Source organism: Stegodyphus dumicola, chromosome 2, assembly GCF_044657685.1.
Source record: "Stegodyphus dumicola isolate Sdum_Otavi_A_Nest chromosome 2, ASM4465768v1".
NCBI classification, from domain to species: domain Eukaryota; kingdom Metazoa; phylum Arthropoda; class Arachnida; order Araneae; family Eresidae; genus Stegodyphus; species Stegodyphus dumicola.
Genome location: NC_140769.1, coordinates 217,924,487 through 217,948,100, shown reverse-complemented (window position 1 = coordinate 217,948,100; position 23,614 = coordinate 217,924,487). Strand labels below are relative to the sequence as shown.

At 31.3% G+C, this 23,614-nt stretch overlaps 1 protein-coding gene across 1 annotated transcript in view; it reads right to left on the bottom strand.

The window, feature by feature from the left end:
• LOC118205469 (acetyl-coenzyme A synthetase, cytoplasmic-like) overlaps positions 1-23,311 on the bottom strand; it is a 68,497-nt gene extending 45,186 nt beyond the window's left edge. Inside the window, exons 1-4 of the mRNA XM_035377756.2 lie at positions 22,769-23,311; positions 11,701-11,792; positions 10,697-10,800; positions 677-749 (exon numbers count right to left, since the gene is read on the bottom strand). Coding sequence (XP_035233647.1) covers positions 677-749; positions 10,697-10,800; positions 11,701-11,792; positions 22,769-23,091 — 592 coding nt within the window. The 5' untranslated portion in view covers positions 23,092-23,311. The remainder of the gene's footprint in view (positions 1-676; positions 750-10,696; positions 10,801-11,700; positions 11,793-22,768) is intronic.
• Between the last annotated feature and the right edge of the window lie 303 nt (positions 23,312-23,614).

Below are 23,614 nucleotides of genomic sequence, written 5' to 3'. Positions count from 1 at the left end.
CGCTTTCGGGCTGAGAGGGCTCACGGCATTACGTATCCATGTTAATTTTAAATGAATTGTCCATTTTTAACGCAGAAAATTTAGGAGTGTCGATATTTAATTTTTGTTTCCCTCTTTGGTCTATCAAAATTATCCAACAGCAGCTGCTTATTTTCTTAAATGCAAATATATATTGGAAACAAACTACAGAAATTTAATATTTATTGCGAATCCCAACAGATCTGAGCGAAGATCAACAATGCAGAAATTATACTCTACTCGATTAGCTCTGGTTTAATTTCAAAAGCTGTCGCTAGCTAGATTAGATTAACGATTAGATCTTGTGCTCACGACAAGTTTGATGCTTAGACGTATAATCGTCGACAGATGGTGTTGCAAGAAAGCCGACGTTAGAGGTCGTCGTAGAGGACGCAAAACTGAGAAGCGGCAGACGAGAAAAACGCGAACGAATGTAATGACCATGTGTAATGTTTCTCAGCCTATAGCTGGATGTTTTAATATATAGTAAATAATTAGTTCCTTAATAAATCTATTTTAATAATAATGTGAGCCATTCTGATAAGAAAGCTAGCACGCCACAATTTGAACGCATCCTTATATATGAAGGATATCTGTGAATAAATAAGGCAGAATGTGCCATCGAAATTATATATAATTTTACTTAATCAAAACGTACCTGCTGTGACCAAAACAGAACTTTTAGAATCCAGCATTCTTTCAGCTAAAGAATCTGAAGAAAATCCACCAAACTGCAAAAAGCATATATTGTTAGATAATTATAAAATATTTTACATTATTTATTTTTTCTGCTAGTGGCATTCGTATTTCAACATATTTTGAAAAATTAAGTATTCAGAAAAGAACGAATGATAATATTAATAAAAAATTGTCGTGTACAATAAAAGACCAAAATCAGAGGTAGGTACTCGGGAAGAAGATGGCTCTCCCCGAGACCTCAATTTAAAAAATTACTATTGATAGAAGTCGAAATGCGATCGCATCGGAAGGCAGCATTTGTATTGACTGTATAGTAACCCTCATCGAACGGGGACTTGCGCATACATGTTTTCTTAATTGTCTCCATTTAATTTGTAGAACGTGAGAATTTCGATTATACGTGGTACACTGCACAGCTTCGACGGCTTAGCGATAGTCGTCTTTTATGACTGGTTGAAAATTCATTCATTAAAGAACTTTGGTATTACTTGGAAAAGCAAAACCCGTGTTTTAAAGATTTCCTAATTCTCAAAAATGCCCCCGGACACAGGACTGAAGTCCTGACAACATTGCATCCAAATGTAAAAGTTTTATTCTTCCACAGAACCCAACATAACCAATGGATTAAGGAATCATAAGAAAATTCAAAGCGTATTATGACAGGCATGTTAACATCTCTGCAAATAACGCAGTAGATGACGCTAATGGCATTTTGGAAGCAGTTTAACATAGGACATTACACACAAATGATTAAACTTGCATAGAAAATAGTGATTTCACAAACAATGAATGCTTACTGGCCTCAGCGCTGGCCAGGAGGGGCCAACAATTTTAAAGGATTTCTGTTGATTGAAAATTACAAAAGCAATAGATGGCGAAAGATTTTTCAGTTACATAAGAAGGAGAAATTAAAGAATTAAGTCGAGATTGAAAAAGGAAGAATCTGATAATTTTATATCATCAGCCGACGGAGAAAACAGTAATAGTGAACAAGATAAAGAGCCTTTAACGTGCAAGAAATTGAACGAATTATTAAATAAGGTACAAGAACTGTTTGTTTTTGTAATGGAAGTTGATCTAAATGAAGAAAGAAGAGAGCATTTTAGTAAAGCTATCGAAAAACTTTCCACTTCTTACTGAGAAACGTTTAATGAATTGGGTAAGATATTATCCAAGAAAAATCACCAGCTATTTAAAAAAAAAATAATTGTATCGTGCGAACTTTTTAAGCAGAAATAGAAATCCTTTCAATTAATATTTGTTTCATTTTTCACCTTTTAATTATAATAATATTAAAAGTGTGTATAAATAATACATTCTTTCTTAGGCTGAACTCTACCCAACGAGTTTTTTCCAGAGAAAGTTAACTCTGCGGAATGAGATTGTGCCTTACGCGCAATGTGTTTATGACGCAACCCTCATGTTTGGCAAGGGTTTATTGTATATTAAGTTGGCCAAGAGGGTTTTAAATGCATCAGAAATCAGAATAAGGATGCACTTTTATCTATTTTTTAAAGAATATTGCTTAAATACCTCATTTTTCTCTAATCCTCACTATTATTTGCTCTTACAATTAATTTACATTTATTTTATCATTTAATTTAATTTTTATGGTTTCCTTTTAGCTCACTTATTCGTTTTCATTACTATTTTTAAATTTTTATTTATTATTTTATTTTTTATAAAAAATTTTACTTTATCTACTCATTTTTAATCTTATTATATTTTATTTTAATTATTAATTATTTATTATTTAATTTAATGTTTTTTGTTCACCTTCCTTAGGACTTCGACACTTCTAATATTAAGAATGAAGCCCTGATTAGAACATTAGAATATCGATAACTTCACTACGTTAGGATAAATGTAACCTACATAATGTAAACTGGGACTGAGGAATTACTTCAGATGCTATAATTGTTCTTTAACTGCAGCTGTTTTAAACACTTTTACAAATTTAATCATACATTTTGGCATTGTACTAAACTCTCAAAATTTTCTGAGAAATTATAAATTGAAAGAACAGTTTTAAAGTGCCTAAAATGGTAAGCAGTTGTTGCAAAAAACCCTACAAAAGCGGAATACACTAACAGTTGTAAACAAGAATAATGGATTTTTAAAGATTTTACGAATAAATATATTGCAAGCAGTTTATATTTGTTAACTGCACTTGAAAAATGGTTATAATTTATGAATAATCCTTCATATAAAAAAAAGTAAAACTATCATTTTAAACGTCCAGCAAAAAACAGTTAAATGCTTACGTTTATTTTTACCTTACACTATGCATAACTTACATTTTCGTATGTTTTTACGAAACATTACAATGCTTTCATTGTAAGTTTTAAAGACAAATTTTCGCAATTTGCTTTTTAAGCAAATCTTCTCTCTTCCCAGTTCGTATATATATATTAAATTTTAATAAATATTTACTTAAAACTCTCCTATCTTTCACTTCATTTATACATATATTTCCAGGCAAAAATTTACTTACGTTGCATTAAAGCTTATTTTTTGGTAGAAATTTATGTAAATCTTAGCTAACTTTTTTTTTTACTGCACTTACACGTGCACGTTCCGTGAAACATTTCTACTACGTTCATAGCGTTGACATTCAGACTGATTTTCCTGGAAGTCTTTATGATCTTGCTAATTCTTCTGTTTTTGTTCTATTTAATGACTTCCCTGATAATCGAAAAATAACATTCGTTGGAAGACCTCGATGAACTATTCTACGAAATTATTTTTTAAAATGAGAACCAAATCTGAAAAATTAACAATCAGTTTTGGGGAGAAACTATTAACACTATTGAAAAACGATGGTTACTTAAATCCGCATATGACGATATAATGCTTTACTTCAATGAAGCCTGTCGTTGTGCAACATGTAAAGGTTAATTGATGTAATTTTTGATTTCTCACGATGTCTGTAGGAAAAATTAGGTTGTAACCTTGATTACTGCTAAATCGCACACAAATAATTATTTAAGAGAGAGAAACGATGTAAACATAAAATGCTTCCTATCATTTTCGTTCACGACTTTTTATATTAGATTCTAACAGTATAGCATTATATATTGTTCTTGTTTCAGATGGCAGTTTAATGCATTTGTAGGGAATGGTCAATACCCAATGGTAATTTAGCATTATATATTGTTCTTGTTTCAGATGGCAGTATAGCATTATATATTGTTCTTGTTTCAGATGGCAGTATAGCATTATATATTGTTCTTGTTTCAGATGGCAGTTTAATGCATTTGTAGGGAATGGTCAATACCCAATGGTAATTTAGCTGTCTCATTACCAAAAACGTCACCTAAAGTGTATCACAATGGGGCGACGACACAGGCGATTAAAGGTACAGTTCGGAGTAGTCTACGGTTATCGGGACCAGATTCAGAAATCTATGTATATAAGTATGTGCATATATTGTCAGGACTGCTATTCCTTTTAATTGCCTTAGGAAACATTACTGGAGTCCTGAGTAGGAACAGAGAGCTTACTCAAGCTATGTTCGTGTGTGCGTAGAAGAGACAACATAAATGAGAAGGGTTAACTTTACCCTTTATTTCTCACAGCGTACAGCCGCTCTTTGGGATACAGAGCATTTTTGGTCTAAAACGTAGAAAATAAGAAACAAACTAACTTAACTAAGCAAGAATTAAATTTAAATGCTTTACAGAGACTATTAACGCGAAGATTGGCCCTTTGACACTACGTATGTAGTGAGAGAAATCCAAATACTACAATACGTCTTAGTATATCAGCAGGAACTAAGTTCTGGTCTTAACTGACAGACATGAACTGACTGAAAAGCACAGGCGTGGCTGGGCAACAGGAAGGCTGTTCTCTTCTCTTGGCTAGAAGCCACTTCTTAAATACCTATACAGTTTGCAACCTCATTAGCATAAACAATTTCTACTCGCGCTTATTATGACCGGAAATGGAAAATAAGAGAGGATAGCAAAGTTTTAAAAATAAAACAAACGTTAGTAAAACTTAAAATCCTTATAATACGTATTACGTACGTGTATATGAATATATGTACGCACATATGCATGTATACACGCAAACATGAACATATCCATCCATCCATACATGCATACATATATACATTTCAGAATCTGGTCCCAATAACAGAAGAGTACCAAGCTGTGTTCGAATTCCTCGAGAGAACGAATGGTGTGCTTTCCACCCCTCTTTACCTACCTCCAAGTCATACGAGACAACTTTCAGCTCCCCAGTATTTTAGCATACGAACGTTACACATTAACAAACATAAAACCTTCTCTGTGACTTCATTCCGAGCCCAGCACAGCAACTAGAGCTCTAACCACCTCACTTATCAGAGCAGCGTACAACATTATACACTAAGGAGTGTTCCAAATAAAAGAACATCCAAATGGAACCAAAAAGCATGCTAATTTCATTTGCGTAACTTTATTCGGGGATATTCTTTTTTTTCAAGTTGTATTTAAATTCTTAGATACAACTGCAGAAAATTTTACAATGGGAAATGTTTTTGGTGAGTCGTAGCAAATTAGTGAAGAACATGTAGAGAATATAAAAATAGTATCACCACCATCACATCAAAAACTTCCATCGTAGAGCGTATGCTAACCATATCTTCGTTAACATTTATCCAGACAAATTTCAAATTGCACAATGAACTAAAATCGCTATGCGCAAATTTATTAAAAAGAGCTGATCTGTGCCTGCCGGCAACAGGAAGCTAGTTCCAAACTCAAATACCTGCTGCACTGAGAGAACATTTACACGTGCAGCTGTATCATTTATGTAGTATATTAGTATGTATGTACTAATAGTTGCTAGTAAAAATCATATTGCATTGGAAGTCAATCTGAGTATACTTTTATTCCAGATACTCTGAATATGCAGCAATTTTTAATAAACTACCGTACATTAAATAAAAATTCAGACATAGATATGCTTCATATGGATGTATTAGAAAGAAACAAGGATGGTTTTACAGTGGACCTCACCATAGTCCAAAATTCCAAAGTTCTGCGTTAGAGTTCGAACGATAGCACAGTTTATTTTCCGATGGATATTCGTCAAGGTGTTCAAGAATCCGGATTCCATTTCGTTTTCTCGTATGCAAACGAATTCGTTTTTAATGAATAAAATTTTTGCTTTGGTGATTTCTCAAAATGGCGAATGCAATTAAGCAAAGACACATGCGTTAAATTTTGGTTTCGGAATTTCTGCTGTAAAAGCCTTTAAATGTTGCAGCATGCCTTTGAGGACAACACTGTGTCAAAAACAAGAACTTCTGAAGTGATATAAGACGCTGTTGTACTGATATGTTTCATTTGTCTGACGGTAACCTTAAATAAAGTCCACGAATTTTATCGTGGCTAAGGGTGGGCTTATCGTGGCCAAGGTTTCGAGGTGTTCTCCATCAGATAGAAGTTTGCACCTGTGATTGGCTTCGGCGCCTTATAAAAGACAGTGAGAATTTGCTCAGCTTCCTCTCAGTTTTGAAGAAAATTCCCTCAAGGAATCCGAAAGATTTGTTGTTAAGAATTCCGTCAGTTATGTGTTTTGGTATTATCAGCCTTCAGGAATGATTAAAGTTTGTTTTAAAATTTAATGAGCGAATGAGTACAGTATAAAATTTATAAACATTTCTTCGACAGAATTGTACATACATTAATACTCTTAGGAATAGCAATAGATTGCATAATGAAATTCGTGATTTGAGTGAAAAAATAAATAGATAAATATCTATTCAGATGATTTCCTAACAGCGAGAAACTGCTTAATCTGTAAGCATATTCCTATTAATACCTTTTATTAAAAAACTGCAAATAAAAATTGTCGATATTGCAAAAAATCACGAAACTAAAATAATGTATGTAAATTTACATGCTGAAACATAAGGTTTCTAAAGATAGACAGCGTGGCCATACTTTTTTTATTGCATTCAAGAAGAATTTATAAATTGAACTTTAAATAAAATCACCGTAAAAGTCACCGCTTCAAAATAACCGAATTTTACGTGTTCTTTTTTCCTTTCTTTCTTTTGTAAATTTTCTTCCTTCAAAGTACATTTGCTCGAACTTTCGCCTTACTTATGTCAAATTCTTAGAAGTTCGCTTCGTGGTAATAAACCTTGTAACGAGTACTTGATGTCAATGAAACTTCACAAGGATCACAAATATGCATAACAAGCTAATTATTAATGTATCATATCTGTGATCAATCTATCATTCAACATTATTTCATTATTGAAGACGATATCATTCATTCCAAAGCGCAGAATCTCTTCTCGGCAGTGATGAAAGTCTGCGATGAGTATTCTAGTTTTCATTTTCTTTATACTTCTTTTAATGGCTCCTTGCCCTTTTCTAACTGTTTCAAAAGGAGACATGTTATCCCAACCTTGAGCATCATAACCTAAAATTTTAAACTTCACTTAATAAAACGGGTCCATTTGAGTTAATGTGCACATTTTGTAATGTACATGCATGCATATGTGTAATTAATATATTAGAATTTCTAATTGTCTTAAATATAACCGTAATTAAAAATTCATTTTCAAATTGTAGCGCGGATAATACTATCAAGATGAAGAGATAGCGCGGATTGTACTATCAAGCTCAAGATGTGTTCAACAGACAGAAATTGCTAACTACATGATCTATTTCATCTACCCATGCCACATACAGGATTGTGTGTGCCTCTGTATTTCTATTTCTTAATACACACAACTTATTGTTTATTGTAGCAATCAAAGAAGTTAAGTAAACTTGCATTTCACCATTTAACGCAGAACAATTAAAAGCTTTTATCTTAAAAAATTCTAATTCAAGATTTAAAAGAAAAGAGTTATAGTTAGGTTAGGTCATTAAAACAAGCAAAAAGAGATATTTGCTACATAAAAATAGTGCCTTCGTGGATACCATTTTAATGGAAACTGGCTTGTATTCATGCTATCTTTTGGTAAAACCACAAAAATCCTACACATTCAGGGCGTGCAGTCATGAGGCATTGAATAAATATGCTGGAAAAAAATTGTTTTTGACCAAATTTAGCATATTGGGAGCAGCGTTTAGAAACTCCACCTTAATTTTTCATAATTAAAGTATTTTTGTATCATTGGTTAATATTTCTGTTTTTTAAAATCTAACTAGAATGGTGTCTATTTCAATATGTTTCTTATATAGATAAGTTTCAAAGTAACTGTTGCTCAAGAAATGTGACTCTCTAAATTCAGTGAATTTCAAGAAACCGACAGTTTGATTCGCTGAGTCCGATCTGTGAAGATAAATGGATTATCCCACAGTAAAAAATGTAAAAATTAATTGGCGAATAACAATAAATATAAAACTACTTAGCTTTGTTACTTCTATTACAAAAGAGATGATTAATAAATATAATTAAAAACATTATGTTAAGGGTTATTTACAGTTTTTATTATGCGCAATTATTAAATTTGTTTGTCATTCTTTTTCAGTTTCACCATATGGTAAGAAGGAATTAATAAATCTAATTAAAAAAATTATGTTAATAGCGAATTGTAGTTTTTATTATGTACAATTCTTTACTTACTTATTTACTTGTTCTTTTTACTTCCTTATACAAAGTAAAGGAAGTATTGTAATAGCTAAATATTTCGGGCATCACATTTCAACTAAAATATCTATTTTGACCACTCTCGAATCCATTTGAACCATGTTTTTGCTTTACATCGGTACGCACGGGCAGAATAAAGGACTGTTTTATCCAAAACGGATTGTAAAATGGATTTAAAAGAGATTTTTTTGTGAAATCTGTGCGTACGTACGTTCACACCCGACCAAAAAACCCCCCCCTCTTCTGAATCCATTTTAAATAATTTATTTCAAATGAATTTAATAATTTATTTTTTTATAAAACATTCAAGTTAAATTTTCATCTCTGAAAATTGTTTGAATATTTTTATTCTTTTGCATTACTTGTTATTTGATCATTAGCCTTACTAGGCCATTTATATTTTAGATTCTAATTTTCAATTTATGTTTCTTTTTTAGTTTTTAATTTGTAGTACCTTTTTTTTTTAAATTTATGTTTCAGTTTAGTTTTTAATTTGTAGGACTAAATAAATTTGTAGGATTTGTAAACATTTTTATACTCGAATTTTTTCCATTTTTCCTGTTGTTTCTTAAAAAACATTTTTAGTTAATTATTTGTAATTTTCTTAAGAATTTCATTTTACAAGTGTTTCTGGAAAAAAGATAGGTTTCTTTAAATATTTTAATGGCTTTTTCTTTTAATATTTTAATGGAAGGGTTTTAATTTTTTTTCCTATATATATATAGACATAAAGTAAGAAATTAAGAACTAATTTTTCAAAAAGACCAAAAATTGAATTGTTCTTAAATTCTTACTTTGTGTCTTTATTGCTAATTTTTCAGCAGCTTAAATGCGTGAACTAGGCATGTTTATATTTTGTTTTTAAAAATTGTTTTGTAATTGTATATATACATACCCATTCTGTTACCCGGCTCAGTGAGCTCAATTTTTTTTTTTTTAATTCTTATATGTTGGTAAATTGTGCATTTTTTCCTTTAGAAAAGAATTAATTATGTTGCTCTTATGTTCCCCGGTTAAAGATTTTATGGCTTTATTGAATCTGCATTTAATAGTTGTAGAATTATCAACAATTTAAAAGTTGTTTAAGTAGTATTAAGCCTAAATCCACCATTTGTTTCCACTTGAAACTTTTAGTAGAACAGTGAATTAAGTCAGTTTCTGCACCAACTTCAGTGACTTTTTACCGAGCGGAACCAAAAGCAAACTTTCAGTTTTGTGCACTGAAAAATCTGTCTTCTTGCCCTCTAGTTTCCTGGTTTTTGCGATGAAATTCCAATTTTAATTGTAGAATTTTTTTAAAGTGTTTTTAATTGTATTTGGTGTTGTAAGTTTTTCTGTATTTTACAAATTTAATGAAAGCGTTTTGAGGTTTTATGTATTTTTGCCTTATGTGTTTTTTTTAATTGAATGAGAAATATATATCTACTGAAATGCAGTAAAAATGTGTATAATTTAATAGGCCATACAAGGAAGTCATGTGGTGTCCACGTCAGATTTTTTAGTTTCACGATACGTTAAAAGTTTTGTACGATAAATTATTTAACATAAAAGTAAGTATTTAGATTCTTTTCTCCAAATACACATTTATAATTATAAATAACGATTTTCGTGAGCATAGTACGATGTCCTAAGATATGCTTATTGTGCATCTCGGTTTTCCAAGAATTGTCTGTTGTACCTGCCTTGAATAGCCTTTGTTTAGTATATAGAGAAAGAGAAGGGTACTGGAAAACTCAGAAGTCAGAAGAAATTATGAAAAACTCAGAAGAAATTATGAAAAATGCGAAAGCTATTTCAGTCGAAATTATCCATAAAGTTCATTATATCCGAATTTTCATATTTTTGGAGGTTCTTTATAGCTGCATAAAATAATTCTGAATATATAGAGAGGAACCAAAAATTCATTCGTTATATCCGGGGATTCACTACGAACCGGTTTCGATACAGTGAGATTTGACTGCATAAAACTATCACTGTAATTAAAACTAAACTCAGCGGCACAAACAGCCCTTAAAGAGCCATGGCAGGCAGTGCACTATATCTGCTTTCTAGTGCGTGGGCCCTGGGGTGGATGAGCATATGCTTCAGGCAAGTGGTCAGCTTGTCGCAAAAAGGCTGATTCATCCCTGCCCCCCAACCCGGGGATCGAACCCGGGACCTGTGGTGCTGCTACGCGACGCGCTAGCCACTGCGCCACTTGGGCTCATTGCTGTAATTAGCTAATGTAATCATGAATATCCTATGTAAAACATGCTTATGTTATTAGCATACATAACAGTAAAAGATTTTTCTGCTGCATTTATTTTTAAGAAGATTTTCCTCACCTAATTTAAAATTAACATACCGTAACGTGCAAAATAAATCTTGAAAAGTAACTTACAACAACATTATGAATCGCTCCAATTCTACTACAAGCAAGCATGGCCGCGACTGCTTCGATGATCATTGGCATATAAATCGTAACTCTGTCTCCTTTCCTTACACCTGTCAAAGAGCAAAATAAATTACATAGGTTTACATGCACTTAAAATTAAAAAAGAATGATAGCATTTGTTACCTATTATATCATGAATTAATTATTATTTCAGACTTTGTAAAGGGCTCGATACGCTTACTTACTATCACTTAATATTATACTTAACATTTTGAGCGTAATGTTTTGTTTTTAATATTATATTTGATATTTTCGATAATGTTAAGGCATAACATTTTACTGACTCTCGAAACGAAACAATTAAAAACGGGAAAAAAAAAAAAAAAAAAAAAAAAAAATAACCCTATGTGATTATTTATAAATTCTCATGTACCATTTTCTACAAAACATTTTTTTAAATTATGAAAGTAATTCTTAAAACACTAAAATGTAGTGTATTATCAAAAACTCACAGTTTATTATGAACAACTATGAATAGAAATTTCTTATTCTTAAAAAATTTAAAAACAAACAAAAATTATTCATAAAATATATTACTTCTATCCGAGCACACAAATATAGAACACACAATGGCTGAGATTTTGAGATAGAAAAATAACTAATTGATTTTAATTACAATTTCTGACTAACTCTGTGTCTTTTTGATTGTTTCCGGAAATTTTTAGATTAAGAATAACATTTTATATCTATATAATGGTGTTGGTGTATTTAATTATGGCAAAGCACACTAGGGCTATCTGCCTAAGGGGAGGGATGCCTTTCGTGGAGGACTTTCTAAGGGAAACTGGCTCGTATACACGTTACACATGGGGAAAACCACGAAAACGCCCATGCAGCCAGCCCGTTCGCGGGATTCGAACCTCGGACCGAACTACCAGTGTTCAGCGTCTTTACCGCTCGGCCGCTGGTGGGCCGTATCTATATAATGAGGTAAAATTTTAAAATATTACCTTTGGACTTCAATACGTTTGCAAACTTGCATACCATTTTCAACAGCTGTCGATAAGTTATAGATATCCTGTCGTCCACATCGTTGCCTTCCCTGCAACCAAAAATAGTACATAATTAATCTCCGAAACAGATTTGTTTAAAAATTAATTTCGCTTGCAAATGAAATGCAACAAGTGCTGAAAAACACTTTAGAATTCAATTTGATTATCGTAGTGTAAGTATCTGCTTAAGGTGGGCTGACATCACGGAAGAGCATTTAGAGGAAGCGGTCCATATTTATATTATCTCCTTGTTAAAAATATATCATAAATATCTCCTTCTATTCCTACCTATTTTTACTATACGTGTGAAAATGTCCATGCAGTCAGCACATTTTCACAGTCCAAATACAACTGATGTTATTCGTGCAGCATATGGGTGATTCAATTCATTAAAAATGAAGTGATATTAATTCCTTAAAATTAAAGCCTTTTGATCTAGTTTACTACTTCTTAAGTGAAAAATTTCTAATATTCCAACTAAACTGCAAATACCACTTGAAAGTAACAGAACAGATAACGTAGTGAAGTGATGACTACTTCCTTCAACACCTGGATAAAATTCATGACTATAATACACTTAGTGCACAAAATTAACAGAATTTGCAAATTATGTCTATTTTTATGAAAAGTATTGAACTAAAGATATTAATTATGCCCCCGTAAGCCTGCACGTGACTATCTGCAGAGCTGGTTATTATGGAGAAAATATAACAACACGAGGAGTTTTAGACGATTTGTGTGATCGTACTCCTTCACGACATTCGTTGTGTTTATCGCAAGAGTTGGATAAATTTTATAAGATCTCAGGTAAAATTTATGGCCACGAACGTATTGATGACGGAATGAGATGGGGAATTTTTGGCAAATTAGAGGCAAAGCAGTCACAAGCGCAAGTCGCTACAGAGTTCAATGCCCAGTGTCGTCTGCCATTTGTGGGAACAGTTTCAGGACATTGAATCCATACCGAGAAAACCCGAAAAAGGTCAATCAAGATCCATAACGACGAATGAGGATCGTTATTTGGCACTTTCAGGACAGCGAGTCAATATTGCTACAATTTCACAGCTCTTAAGTGAGCTGTATGCTGACACTGGCTCACAGTCAACAGGTCGTAGTCTACTAATTTCACAGTCTACAGGTTCCGGAGGCTAGGGCTGTTTGCTTTGTTTGGAGAGTAATTTCATCTTGCCTTCTCCAAGAACCACACCAGAGTTAAAAACTACCTTGCTGCAGGTGTGAGATCGACTGCCATAGGGACTCTTTACCTTTCTCCTGTCCAGTATGCCGTCACGCTACGTGACCTCTCTGTCTGTGAGAGGAGACCATATCCTATATTAGACTCATTTTCAGTTCGATATCCCAATGTTGACTTTGGACATCTCTGCTCTATGAGCTTCACTGATAATCATGCATACATAAAATGACTTTTGAATGGTACATCTCTTTCTCTGGTATAAATGCACGTGCTTACCAAATTTCATTAAAATCTGTCCGTTAGTTTTTCGGAAATTCGACATGATGTGCCAATTCTTTTAATTTTGCGCACGAGTGTGCTTACGAACAAACTGGTCTTTCCTGTTGCACTATAATATGTTGCCGTGTAAACACCTAACATCTGTAATTAATTGGCATTTGTAACCACACTGGGTACCTCCTTTGGAGCTGGACCATCTGACAGGAAAGATCACATCCATAGAATCAGTGCCCTTTTGTATGCTCTTGAAAGATATACACACTGCTAGCTTGTTTACCACTTATATTCAGTTCTCTTTAAAACAATTTTTGGGGCTCTAGAAATAACGTTCCTTCTAACCAACGTCTTCTCAATGATTTTTTTTCTTTATCTTTTGATGGAATTCGATGAAGAATTGCAGACTGGTTTGGGTGATCTTAAGACCGGACTTTTTAGTCTGGCCGGTAATCAGATAACGCTAATATTCTTGGATTTTTTTAATCCTGGACTAATTTTGAAGTTACGTGCAGTGCTGGATTAAGGAATTTTGCCATCTCATGCAATAGCATATTTTGCTTTTCCTTGCGAGTTAACAATAGGTTATTTGTATAGTTTAGACGGATTTTGCCGCTACACGAAACTTGCTGTTTTAAGCAAATAAGAATAATTCGGTAACGGTACTGAAGGCCGTGGGATCGAGTAACCATGATGGCAATTTTGAAGCAGTTGGTCCATTTGTCTTTAGTCTTACCTCACTGTTCTTCCCTAAATTTTCGATATATTTTAAATAATCTCTGTTTTACAAACAACGTAGGCATTTTTCTGTGTGGTTTTCAACGCCTTAATTTTATAAAACTGATAATCTGGGTTTCTCGATGAATGAAAAACGCTGAACTTGGCTTTCGCATTTTTTCCCAAAGTTTGTTTGTTAGCTGTTTTACGAAATAAATCTAAACCAATGGTTCTTAAACTTACGAGTTTGGGGATACTTTTCACAATGACGTGTATTTTGCTGGTCTCTTAACGGTTAACTTGTATGATACTTTTATTACAATTTTTAATTAAAAATTTTTCTTACATCAATATAAAGAATAAAAACAAAGAATAAAATTAAAGAATAAAGAATAAAATTAAAGAATAAAATTTTACTTTTAAAAATTACAAAACTACTTTTAAAAACGACCTATAAAGACCTGCAAGCCATAATTTAAGAATCTCTGATCTACATTAAACTCGAATAAATACACTGCAATATTGGTAATGTGGTTGCCAATAAACCCAGTGAATTAGCTAGAGAGTTGCTTTTTTTACAATTGCCGTTGTTGACAAAGCTTAAGATACACAAAACGCCCTTCCATTTGTATCTGAAGGTAATTCGCAATTAAAAAAGAAGGCGTGTAAGATTAATAGCTCCCAAGGTGAAAAACATTAAGTAGTGGTAATTCTGTTGTAGGATCATATAAGTTATCCTAATTAATAAAATGAAATAAAAATCAAGGTAGTATGTAAGAAAATTAATCAAAGTAATATAACAAAAAGTATAAAATGCTAAAATTTAATGTTTAGGATTTTCGCTCGCTCATTTAGATGAAATTTAAGAATGGTAATTCCCAAATTAGGGATAATATTACATTAAAAATACTCCCCTCCCTGTTATGATTATTTTTTGATAATTTTGAAAATTTTAGAAATACTGCTGCCTAAAGAATGTCAGTTAATTATATTTTAAACCAAGGAAATTCATTGAATATTCGAATTTTTAATTCTGTCTTTTTATTGATTATGAAATAAATATGCTGCAAGCGGATAATACTATTTTTAAAGGTATGCAGAATTCAAGCTAATTTACCGTAAATTAAAAGCTATACAAGAACAAATTAATAAAAATGAAATCACAAATTTTCGAAATTGATACCCAATAAGAGATTACAACATGATTTTGCGAGGTAAATGCCTAGACCAGGAATGGACAAAAGCCGGTCCTTCTAATTGCTCAATCCGGTCCGTTATGAAATCCTGTGCAAAGACATTTTCATTTCTTTCCTACCTATTTTTATGTGCAAACTACTTAAGGTGAGTTGGAACCCCCAAATCTTCAAAAAATTGTGATTTCGGATTTTTGCATTTTCAAATTCTCTACACTTTTATCTTTCTAAAAATACCCTTCTTTAATCTCTATGAAAATTAGAACTGTAAAAAAATCTAGTTTTAATTTGTCATCTACTGCTTTGATCAATGGGGATTTTTACATAAAAACGCGTTTTTCTCCAAACGTGATTTTTTTATACTCGATGTACCTTTTCTCAGGAATTACTGCTCACAGGTATCTAAACTTTTTATGGCTTATTTATTAGGTTCCCTAATATTTACTGAAATGAGCTTTTCGTAATAACTAAAAAAAATTTTTTTAATTTTTTTTGTGTGAGAAAAGTGCTAAATTTTACTATGCCTAACAAAATATCCTGTAATTTACTCTAAAATTCAAAATGTTTCAAAAGCTCATTTCAGTATAATCAGATAGGTATACTTTAATTACAGAAAAAATTTCAAGCTTGTATCTACAGCAGATTTTAAGAAAAGGTACATCGAAAATGGCCAATTTAACACTGTCGGTATAGGGGTTTCTGATATCCCTTAAAAGAGCAGCACGAGTGCGCATCTAGCAATGATCTTTAAAGTGGGGTACTCGTACCCCATGGAGGTAGGAAAGGGAGGAGGGGCCATTCCGCGCTAGAAGTGAAGCACTGCTTTGAAGCTTGGGTCACCAGACGGGGTGTTATTTGTTTACATTCAGAAGCTCGCTTGACACGATTCTGATAGTATTTCGACACACGACAGTTCCATAGAAATCGAAAAAGGGACACTCTCGCATGAAAGAAACATTCATAGTGGGATGGATAATAGCAATTTGTATAGTTTACTGACATTTACGCAAAAATCACATCTTGGTTATTTTTCGATAACTAACAACAGCGATTTTGATTATGAATTTGTTTTATAAAATTCTAAGCTGTTGCACTACAAAAATATAGATTTTAAGAAAATTGCTAAAAGAGATCTGCCAAAATTTATTTTCTAGAAGATTTGAAAAGTTTGAAACTTGATGGCTAAATGTAAATATAAAATTATGTATGTTAAAATATTTGTAATTAGGCACATAGGTCAGATTAAGTTTTTATTAAATAGAGTAACGCAGGCAAGGGCTATCTGCCTAAAGAGAGAGATGCCGTCGTGGAGGAATTTTGAAGGAAAACTGACCTTTGAGTGGGTATTAAAAATAATACTTATAATTTTCATTCAAATTATATTCATATATATTTTTTATGTAAAACTTTCGGGTGTATGCTAAATTAGTGTAAATTACTTTACACGAAAAATATAGTGAATGCACAGAAATTAAAGATTTGCACATGCCGGAAATGATAAATAGGAAATATGTATGGGTATTTATGCATGTGCTTGCAAAAAGCGCGTATCTGTCTTTGACAAAATACTTAAATATTCATTAAATTATTTATAAATGTATTTGAAATGAAGAATTTATTCACTTATAAAAAACTGTGAAAGTACTGTGAAGAAATCTAATGATTAAATGTATCTAATTTATAATGATTATAAATGTTATCTAAATATATAATAACCTTAATATTGAATTGTAAACATAAATTGAAATCTTGTTGACAAATACGTTATAAAACTATTTAAGGAAGAATTGTTCGCATTGGAAAGCAATCTGTTAAAAGGTATTGTAAAGCAAATGCTATGAGATGCGCACTTAAGAACGTAATAAAGAGTTTTGGAATATGTATTGTTGAAATGAAGGGTAAAAAAAATCTGATAAGTATAATTAAAAGAATTATTCCCTTTACATTTTATAATAACTCAGTTACAAGTTTTAAATAATACTTAAAAAAAAAAAAAAAAAAAAAAAAAAAAAAAACTTATTTTATTCCCTTTCAGAAATGTTCAGAGAAAGTCAAATACTATTTAATACCTATTTAATTATTAGGAATTAGCGAAATACTTATTTAAAGAATTTCGCTAATTCCTAATAATTCTCTAATTTAAAATGAACCGAACAGAGCATTAATTATAAATTGACTTACATTTTTCGATTTAAAAGAAGCCAAAAAATCATGTCATATTTAAGAAAGTATTTTAGGAAGAAGCTCTATAAATAGAAAAGAAATAATGCATAATTTTAATATTAATAATACAATAAACTTTGATCTTAATTTTTGTACCTTAACCGAATAAAATCGAATTACCTTAATTTTTTTTCTAATGTAATTAACGAAAACTTGTGAAAATATTTCATTCAAATTAAACCATTCTGAGAAAACTGTCCTGTGAAAAGTATAGCATTTAATTCCGTTCAGAATGAAATGTTGTTTAAAAATATGTTGTTTTCACATACTTAGGACTCTGAAGTGTTGTAGAAAAAGAAAATATATACATTTATATGTATATTTGCGATGTAATTACAAAATATTTACACCCGAACGCGTCAAATCCCATAGAACTCAATGGTAAATGACCCAATGTTTTGGTCACCACGTAGGGATCGCCGGTGCTTCAGAGCAGGGTACGGAGAAACTTGTTTAGGGCGACTCCTTCTTACTTCCTACCTCCATGTCGTACCCTAGGGGGTAGGCAAAGAAGTTGGCTCTCACGATTATTTGCGAGTGTATGATAGTGAATCACGTGATCGCGAGGTTCTCTCAATGGTCGCTGTAACTAGTTTCACTATTGTCTGGGAAGCTCAGTATCATAAATTCCCCGCCTTTTGAGCGCATATATATTGTATTATATTATACATAAAGTTTGGAAATAATTGATTGCCATATAGTACGCATATCATTGTACTAGCTATTGACCTAAGTTGTGAACTCTAGATATGCTATGAAAGCATGCGCATCCGCCCATGAATATAACTCTATAATTTCTAGCAAATTCAATTATTAACGATGGCATATGAATGAAATTAAACAATGACATACATTGTTGAGATAAAAAGACTGCTCAGAAAAGGTGCTTAAATCATTTCACTTCTAAATTTTTATCCGAAAACGAAACAATATACAATATATATTATGTCAATCATTTGATGACCAATGAAATCGGCGTATTTTTAGTTTTTTTTTTTAAATTATGATATCAATTAAAAAAAAGAACCTTACAGGGGAGGGTAGTTTTCCTTCCCCTATCGCTTTTTGAAAACGGTGGTGTGACATTTGCGCACACGGCAGTTGTGCACATCATCGCTTGGGAAACATTAAATTTTCTACCACTTATGGACAACATTTCTGCACAGTCTGTCAGCAACAATCAATCAGCCTTATAATTTATAGATAAGATTTTTCTTAAATAGTGTCTATTCTTGCTCTGACGGTAGATATATGTTAACTACAACTTTCTTGCTTGCGTGCACGATTTCTCCGAAACCATTGGTCAGAATTTTGAAACCATTTGACCAATTTCATAATACCTAAGTTAAAAAACGAAAAACTACTATACCTTTTGCCCAAAATTTTAGAAATTATCTTTAATTATATTAAACAATAATTGATTTTGAAGCGGCGAAAATAAAATAAATAAATAAAATATTACTTTTTAAGAAAATATAATTCTGTTGTTTTTAACGTGATACATTTTAATAATTACTATTATTTTTCTACTTAAAAAATATCAGTTAAAAATACCAATATGTTTACATAATGCTACGCGCAGTACATATTACAGTATTATGTGGATGACAAAAAAGGTACTTTATTTACAATATGTGAATATATAAAAAAGAAGCAAATATATTATTAAGAGTGTCGAAATACATATACAAAATTTCCCGCTTGTTAAACCAGTTATAAAGATACTGAGCTTTAAACGTAACGTACTGTATTTTGGGTAAATAAACGGAACGTCTTATATTTTGGGATATTAAAATGTATTGTATTTTGGGATATTTTGCTATTTTAAAGGTACCTTATCACCTCCTTAAAGTATTAATCATTCTTTACACGTCAACACATACATAATATAAATATTTTAGTCATATAGTCAGCTGTAAAAAGGTGCAAGTAATTGCTTTTAAAATAAATAAAATATCCCAATTCTTGCAACAGTCACATATTCGATGATCATAAGAGGTTTAAGATGTATGGAGCCCCCTTAAAAGTATTTGCCCACCCCCGGCCTAGACGCTAAATAGGAACTGTACCAGTCAACAATTATTGCAGTATAAAGTAATTGCAGAAAACGAGCGAGTAAAGTTCAAGGACAGAGGGTAAAAATAATAAAATGCGAAATGGAGAAAAAACAACTGTGCTGCTACTTGGAGCAAAAACACGATGACAAAAAACCCGCAAGCCATGCAGCGCGAAGGAAATTTCTCGCCGCTGTTAATGACGTCACAGTATCATGCACATGGACCTTGTAGGAGGTAGACTAACTCTGTGGGCGGGGCGCGCGTCACCGACATGTCGGCAAGAAAGAGTAGGGACGATCTGGTTTACTTTAACACTGAAACCTATGACGTTTGTATCACATAACGCTTTTTAATTATTAAATGTGATACGTTGTATACTGATGAGATTATGAAGCCACAGTTTTTTCCAAATAGGATTTAATATATCTCATTAAACCACTTTTTACTGCATTTCGCGCATTTTTTTCATGCTTAATTCTTGCACAAACATCTTTACTTTGGTAAAACGGTAAAAACTCTAAGCACAAAATTTATGAACTTAATTTTGCATAAAAATAAAGTAAAATTAAATAAGATTGATAGTACGCGATGCTTTGAAATAAATAAGGTAAAATTAAACAAGATCTGATATTTTTTTTTAAATTTAATGAACATTTTCAGGCAGTGATTTTCCAAACTATAATAACATTACAAAGCGATCATATTTATTTTATTATATGCTCATTAATAACATTAATGAGCATATAATAAAATAAATTAGTTATTTTATTAATTAAAAGTTATTTTAATAATTCATAAATTAGTTATTTTAATAATTCATAAAATTCGGAGCATAAAATTTTCTGAGCATAATGAAGGAAAAAAAAGATAAAATAAAATCTAGATGCACTCAGATTTTATATTACGCCCAAAAGGAACCTTTTTTTAAAGTTTTGTGTGTTACCTATATTTATTGAATATCATGTTCTTCGCCCGTAAACCACATACATTTGAAAACAGCATATCTTTAGAATTTCCGCACTGGGGATAAAACTGTTATTTTCCGTACAGTGCTCGCTCTGAACTCGTTGAGTTTGTTAATCAAAAATTCGTTAAAGTTTTACAAAATATGAAATAGATTAAAACAAATTCGAAATTCGGCCGTCCAGATGCCCATGTTCGGATGGAGGATTACATTATTCAAAATTTGATGGCTCTAGATACCGTCGTTTTTGAAAATGCGAGAAACATTCATGCATTCATGCAGATTTTTCATTATTTAATTTCTTTACATATAATACAGGGCGATAATATATGGTAACAACAATTGGCAAGGAGACACGGACATTTATAATAAAACAGCGCAAAATGCCGCTTCGAAACTGACAGCCTTTCTAGGCTACCGCCCCTTTAGGCTAATAAATTAAATTAACGGTAAATAAAAAAAATCTTATGCTGAACTAAAAAAAAATTTTAAAAAATAATCACTATAAAATACAAACAAAATCGTATTTAACCGCAAAATTGATTATTACGGTTAAATACAATTTCAATATTAGAATTAAATGTATAAACATTTCCAAGGAGTCAAAAGTGTTTACCACTATGATGTGAAATATAATGAAATATGAAATATAATTGAAATAAAATACCTTTATAGAAATTGTGCTATAATACTCATCTATAATTTTAAAAAAGCAGCACAATTTAGAACTTTAAACAAAACTTTCAAAAATTCGTTTTTAAATGTTTTAGTATTTTTTACTTATTTACACCAATAAAAAGCATAAAAATTGCAAGAGAAAATTGCTTGTTTGAAATTTTTTATTAGTTCAAATTTAAAATATTATTTTCTAAAAGAAGTGGTTAAAAATTTCCTAACAGCATAGGAAAAGCCAAAAAAATATCCAGTCCTGAAAGCATGCAATAGCTTTATAATTATTTGGAATGTTAATTATGCTTGATAAATATGCTAAATTTTTAACAATCAATCTCAGTTTCAAAAATAAAAATATGTAGACATTCTAATTTGTGAAATGAGGCGCTACAAACAACTTTTTCTCTACAATTATACACGCTGCAATAGGCAACCAATGTTAAATTTCTGCAAGTCGTCCCTACTCTTCCAGAAGTGATCAAGGTGACAGCCGGCAACGCCTCAGACGAGGGAGAAAACCCGTTTGGGTTAGTCTATTTCTTATAAGGTCCATGATCATGCAAAACACCTTCCTGCTTGATTTTAACAAATACCGTGGCTTGAAGGAGAAAATTTTTTATCTGTTGCTGTAAATTTCATTTTATAACTACTTGTAAAATTTTTCAGTAAACCGCTTACCTCCTGTTTTAAATAAATGTAATGATAATTTTATTATGGACATATGGTAATAAACAAAAAATTCTGTAACGTACGTACATAACTGTAGCGTCTTTTACTAATTATATTGATGTTATAAATGTTAAAAATGTTGTTAAAATGCATCTATGCAATGCACTTTTGAATGCAATGCTATTTTGAAAAATAACTTAATTATCTCATTCCGCGTGGCAACAGTTCGTAAAATTAGCGGCTTGCTAGGCCGCGTAAAAAATTAGAACAGAAGCAGATCTAGTATCATAAAGTAAGGTGACGCAGAGCGAGGAAGATTAGACAATAATCAAATGTTTTTACAATTTTAACATAAAAATACTACTACTATTACTACTACTAATAAAATTCTAACGTCTAAAATTAATTTTGAAAGTAAGAATATTGCTAAAAAATTAATAATAATAATAAAGCAAAATGTTTTACTTTCTATCCAGCTTTTGTCTCTAAATGACCCAAATTACCTTAAAATATCTATTAATTTTTATGGTAATAAAGTACCTGATTTTATGATCTAATTTTCATTTTAGATGAAAATTATCGCATCAAAATCGACTAGAATATATTTAAATAAGATTAAAGAGAACAATCAGAAAACTTTCTAAAAAGGCTTATTCTTACGCTCCTGAAATAAAGTATACAACAAACAAAAACAAGAAAATTTTGATCTCATAAAAAATTATCTAATTTCAATAATTCCTGTTAGTTTTAATAAAGTCTATGTTGTTTTTCAGAAACAAAGATTCGATTATTGATTCAACAGCACACCTTAGATTTTAACGCCTTGTTCAAGTTGATGATAAAATGGTTGATATTAAAATTTCTTTCTTGAATTCAAAAAAAAAAAAAAAAAAAAAAAAAAAAAAAAAAAAAAAAAAACTTAAAATTGCATATTTTGACACCTTTAGTTTCATCCAGTTTACTTAAATGCCAAATTTTCTTCTACCTTACGTTGAAAAGCAATGTAAATTGGAAGAAAAACAAATTAATTAAATAAACAAATAAATGAACCTTATAGTCTTACCAGTAATATGCTATTTTGTTTCCAAGTCCATTCTTTACATTTACGTCTAAAGCATTGTAGCATATATTAGTTTCACCATTTTCCATCCATTTAACACCAACAGAATTCTTTCTTGGATCGAAATTGTAACTATAAAATTCGCCACTAGGTTTCGTTTTCCATGCGAATTCATTTGCTATACTGCTCCAAAACACCTCAGGTTTTTCTATAGAAAGCTTATATAGTTTATTGTATTCATCCATATTTCTCACTTGAAAACTTTGAAATTTAGCTTTAGTCTGCAATCCATTTTCAGAATATCCATTTGCTATAAAATCGGGCATTATTTAGTTCTTTAAATAATTATAAAATCTGTACAATTTCAAGTAAAAATAATTTAAACGTTATTATTTACTTTTAAATGCAATTATCTTCCATATAAAATAGTCAGACTAACACAAGTATTTCGCTGATACTCAAATATACAGAGCGCAGTGTTAAATTTAACAAGGAAAAGAAAACCGCTTCGAAGGAACACGAATTATAATCTTTTAATCGCCGAGACATTGCTAAATGCGCGCCATCTTATATGACCATCTTCACGCAGATTCGTAACTGACGTCACATGACATGAGATGAAGATCGGCCAATAGGATCGTATCATGCTATTGCAACGTGAAAGAAGCAAAATGCATTATATTCGATTTTTAATTCTGTATTTTTTACCTCGATTTTGTGACGTAATAATAATAAAGATATTTTTTGTGTTTGTAATAGAATATACTGTCAGAATTTTAAATTAAACTATTACATAAGACTGCAATGAAAAAATTCGAGGAAAATATTTCCTTTGCATCTTTGGAGCCA